Source organism: Cryptomeria japonica, chromosome 10, assembly GCF_030272615.1.
Source record: "Cryptomeria japonica chromosome 10, Sugi_1.0, whole genome shotgun sequence".
NCBI classification, from domain to species: domain Eukaryota; kingdom Viridiplantae; phylum Streptophyta; class Pinopsida; order Cupressales; family Cupressaceae; genus Cryptomeria; species Cryptomeria japonica.
In genome coordinates this window covers 322,316,368-322,320,829 of record NC_081414.1, presented here as the reverse complement: position 1 = coordinate 322,320,829, position 4,462 = coordinate 322,316,368, and the positions used below count along the sequence as shown (strand labels likewise).

Below are 4,462 nucleotides of genomic sequence, written 5' to 3'. Positions count from 1 at the left end.
AAAATAATATTTATAATTTCTTTACCAAAAATAAAAGTAATAAATGCTAACCAACTACAAAATTTTGTCATTCATAAATAGGTACAATAGAAATTAACAATATTATCCGATATGTAATTAGGGAGGGTGAGAGAACCTGTCGACATGAAAAATGGTCCATAAATCATGTTTATGAACAGCAAATCACAACACTTCATTATATATAAAAACTTAGTAATAATTTATTTATTAATAATCGATTGAAGATGTTTCAATAGAAACCATACATCAATATCTTATTCCGTATTACCTTATTGAGAAACACAAGTGCAGCTTAATCAAGCTAAACTACACTTACACGGAATGAAATGATGAAGCCAAATCTTCTCCCGAGTCGACCATGGACCGTATACCTTGGTCGTCGTTTGCAGAAGCTGAATTCGCAACGGAACAGTTGCTGCGGATTTCTCCCTCGGTGCCCGTCAAGACATCAAGTTGACCCATTTTAAGCATTCCCAGGATGAAATCTGTGAAGAAGAGTGTCTGGTTGGAAGCAAAAGTGTCCACGATGCCTTGGGTAGTGGAGTTGTCATACAGAGTCTGGTCAGAGGTGAAGAGGCTCTGGTTATTCTGCACATTTAGGTAGTAATCGTTGTCAAAATCGTCTGGCGTTTGGAGATCCAAGTTTGTAAAATTGACCGTGTCATTGACGACGGGGCAGACTAGATAAAGATTGCTTGCAAAAGTCTGGTTAAGAGTAGGGTCCTGCACTCGCACTCCTGTGGTTATGTTGTACAGCCTGTTCTGGAAGGAACCGCAGTGGCCTACACCGATTGTGTGCCCGCCTGATAGAGCCACCAGATCTGTCATATTTAAACCTTTGTTACTGAAATTACCCACCAGCTCATCTACGTTTGAAGTCGGAGCCGGTAAATTTGCAAGTACCGTAGTTGAATTGGCAAAGGTTGTGCTGTCTCTGCGCCCCAGCGGTACTGGATATTCTGGTCCTCCACTCTTCAATATGTCCGATTTATTCATTCAGTAAGTATATGTGAATGTTCAGAGGCATTTAAGAGAGAAGTAAAGGGAAAGAGTGACAAACCTTGGCTACGGAGTCACGAGCAGCCAATGTCAAAATATCGGCACAGGATACAACGCCACTGCAGTTGGCCTCCACCGCCACTTTTATTTGATCGATAATTGTGAACGCCATGTCTCTTAGCGTAAGGTTCGGAATTTGCTGCCTTTCGCTTGAGTTGTCTGTTATATTCAGCAGTATTGATGCATCGCACCCCTTCCCATTACAAGACCAATTGCATATGTTATTCAGTAGGTAAATTTATCTATGAATTTGAATATATACACAAAATCGTTTTAGATTAAAATTTATGGTTTATTACAAGGATAATGAAATCAATAATGAAATCAATAAATTACCTCGTACAACAAAAATATTTATACATTTTTAAAAAAAATAGATAAATTTCATTTATACAGATTATTTAAGTATCATGTCTGTTATATATAGATATATAAGAATGTTAGCATGGGATACACATTCAATCATTAAATATATCATAAGGAGTGTGTTAACCATTAGAAAGCATGTGATTGTAGCCTCTTCACCTAGAGATTAAATAGACAATAGAGCTGGTCAGTTGCACATCGATTTTCTTTCGAATATTAATTAACAATAATGTACATTCACTCATATGGGATGATAGTCTACCTTCATTCAACATGCTTACAACATATTTTTGCACAAGTATATAGATTGTGATCCTCTCCAAACGTGTCTTAGGTTCCCATCAATGACAACCTTTTAAATATCCTCATATACACACACTGTGTGTTTCTCTCTCTGCATCTCTATCTCTATGTCTGTATCTTTCCCTCTATTGCTCTTTGTCTCTTTATACCTCTCACAATTACTTGTCTCTATCACCTCCTTTCTATTTGAATCTTGTCCCATTATCTCTACCTCTCTATCCCTCATTCCCACTCTCTTTATATCTCATAATTTCTTTCTCTCTTTTTAAAACTCTTTGTCTTTCTTCTGCCCTTCTATCTTAATCTTTACTTTTATTTACTCTAAAGTTGGCACACTATTGGGAGGAACTTGACAAATTGCATCCCTTATTGTATTTATACAAATAATTTCAATTGGGTAAATCAATATTATTGATTCAACTATATACATGTAGATTTTAATGTTTTTTTGGTCAATTTTTATTTGGCTAATATAAAAATTACAAAATAACAAGTTGTTAAGATTTATGAAAAAATACAACAAGAATATACAATCTTAAGATGGATTAGTTCAGAAAATGAAAAATCATAAAAGGTGCTCGGCATAATTGTTTAGCCTAATGATATGTTCCTTGATTATACCATCCACCAAGATTCCAATTCATTAGAAATAAAATAAATAAAAAATGAAACAAGATTGCAACATCTATAATAGAATAAATAGCTAAGTTATTAACTCTAAATTAAAAAGATTTCAGCCTATAATTTACATTTTAATATGAAAGAGCTAAAAAGATTTATGAGTTTCATATAAAACCTTTCAAAGAATAATAAGAAATCAAGGCTATGCTAAAAGTAAATTCTAATTAACCTAATTTTAGCGAAGAAAATAAACTATTGAAACAGCTTTCTTAATCTACCTACGTGGAAAAACAGATTTTCACGAGAAATTATACAGGGAGAATGATATTTCGAATCGGTTTTGGCCTAAGTTTAAGGTTACCTGAACAAAGCAGTCGTGGAAATGAAGACGGAGCAACCCAGCAGCCTGTGTGATATCATCATCGAAAAAAGTGTCGAGAGTGGATTTGACAATGGATTCCAGATTTGGGCAACTGGTGTTGTAAAATGTCCATGACAGTCCATCCACCGGCTCTGGGAGATCATCCACATCTATAGACTGCCCATTACAACAACCGCAATTCCAAGCCCCAGTTACCACCAGAAAACAAACAATTGGCCCTCTGTATTTTATTACCATCTCTGCCAAGCTCACCATGTTGGCCCTATCATTTACATTCACAGAAAACTTATATTAGAACTAGATTAATACTGTTTGCCTTACTGTTCAAGGACGACACTGCTATCTAAGGTCATGCTAACAACATTAATGCCAGATAAATTCTTACCCTTTTGCCTTCCGGAGGAAGTTGAGAAACTATGTAGTATGAACAAAAGGAATACTATAGTATTATTTATAATTGGGATATGCAATTAGAGTTGGAAAAAGTAAAAGAAAAACAAAAATTAGTGTTTGCAATTTGAATGAGGTGTAATGGTTATATGGATAGTAATTTATATAATTTATTTATATTTTATAATTTTAATATTGAATATTTTTTCTTTTATTTATATTATTAAAGAAAAATTTAAAAACATAATATTTATAAAATTGATAGAAAGACAAAATCAAGTTATTCAAATTTCAGTTATTTTAATTAACATCATGTTAAGAGAAAGATATTAAAAACTTGATATATATATATATATATATATGAAAAATTTGATAAATGAAAAAATCAAGCTATTAAAATTTCAGTCATTTAATGAACATTTGATATTGACACAAGGGAAAAATTAAACTACCAAAATTTCAGCTACTTTAATAAACGTCAATGTTAAAAAATTGATAGAAGAAAAAAAATCAAATGATCCAAATTTCAGCCACTTTAGTGAACATCAATGCTGAAAATTTGATAGAAGAAAATATCAAACTTGAACATCAATGCAAAAAAATTGATAGAAGAAAATATCAAACTTGAACATCAATGCTGAAAAATTGATAGAAGAAAATATCAAACTATGAAAATTTCAACCACTTTAATGAAAAAATCAATTTCAAAAAATTTAAAGAAGGAAAAATCGAAGGACCAAAATTTCAACCACTTTAATCAACACCAGTGGCGAAGAATTCATAGAAGAAAAAATCAAAATATGAATAGTTCAGCCACTTTAATGAACATCAATATCAAAAACTTGATAGAAGAGAACATCAATCTACCAAAATTTTAGTCACTCTAAATGAACATCAATATAAAAAAATCACAAGAAATGGAAAAAGGTAATAATAAGTGATTTCTATTTCACTTATGTCATCTAATCTCTCTACTAACAACAGAAAATCATCCTATAGTGATGTTATAATTTTCAAACATTAGAAAATTTTAGACATAATGATTTGAATATATTAAAGTACCTGATAGTTTATAATTTCTTAATAATCTTTCTGATTTGATATTTTTAAAATTTAAAATGTATCATTATATCAATATCTAATGAACAAAAAATTAATTAAAAATAAATCAACTTCTTTTAAAAAATAGTATGAAATCTCACTATTTAATGATAATATTTCTCCTTTTCATTTTAATTAATTGATTCAATATGGTAAAAAAAATATTTATTTATTCTATTATATGTGTTAACATCCTAGATTATGTGTGCACATTTCTTT

The 4,462-nt window shown here is 31.3% G+C and overlaps 1 protein-coding gene across 1 annotated transcript; it reads right to left on the bottom strand.

Moving 5' to 3' along the window:
* Positions 1-202: 202 nt before the first annotated feature.
* On the bottom strand, positions 203-3,267 carry LOC131076108 (peroxidase 12). The gene is made up of 4 exons (XM_058013156.2): positions 3,138-3,267; positions 2,732-3,014; positions 1,082-1,273; positions 203-993 (listed from the first exon to the last, which is right to left on the bottom strand). The coding sequence occupies exons 2-4, from the start codon at positions 3,005-3,007 to the stop codon at positions 334-336; spliced, it is 1,128 nt and encodes a 375-aa protein (XP_057869139.2). The 5' UTR covers positions 3,008-3,014; positions 3,138-3,267; the 3' UTR covers positions 203-333.
* Between the last annotated feature and the right edge of the window lie 1,195 nt (positions 3,268-4,462).

Excerpts from the sequence above, each read along its gene's own strand:
- LOC131076108 (XM_058013156.2), bottom strand. The coding sequence starts at position 3,007 with ATGGTGAGCTTGGCAGAGATGGTAATAAAATACAGAGGGCCAATTGTT. Across the intron at positions 1,274-2,731 it reads TCCACGACTGCTTTGTTCAG|GGGTGCGATGCATCAATACT; the intron begins GTAACCTTAAAC and ends TGTAATGGGAAG. Across the intron at positions 994-1,081 it reads CTCGTGACTCCGTAGCCAAG|AGTGGAGGACCAGAATATCC; the intron begins GTTTGTCACTCT and ends GACATATTGAAG.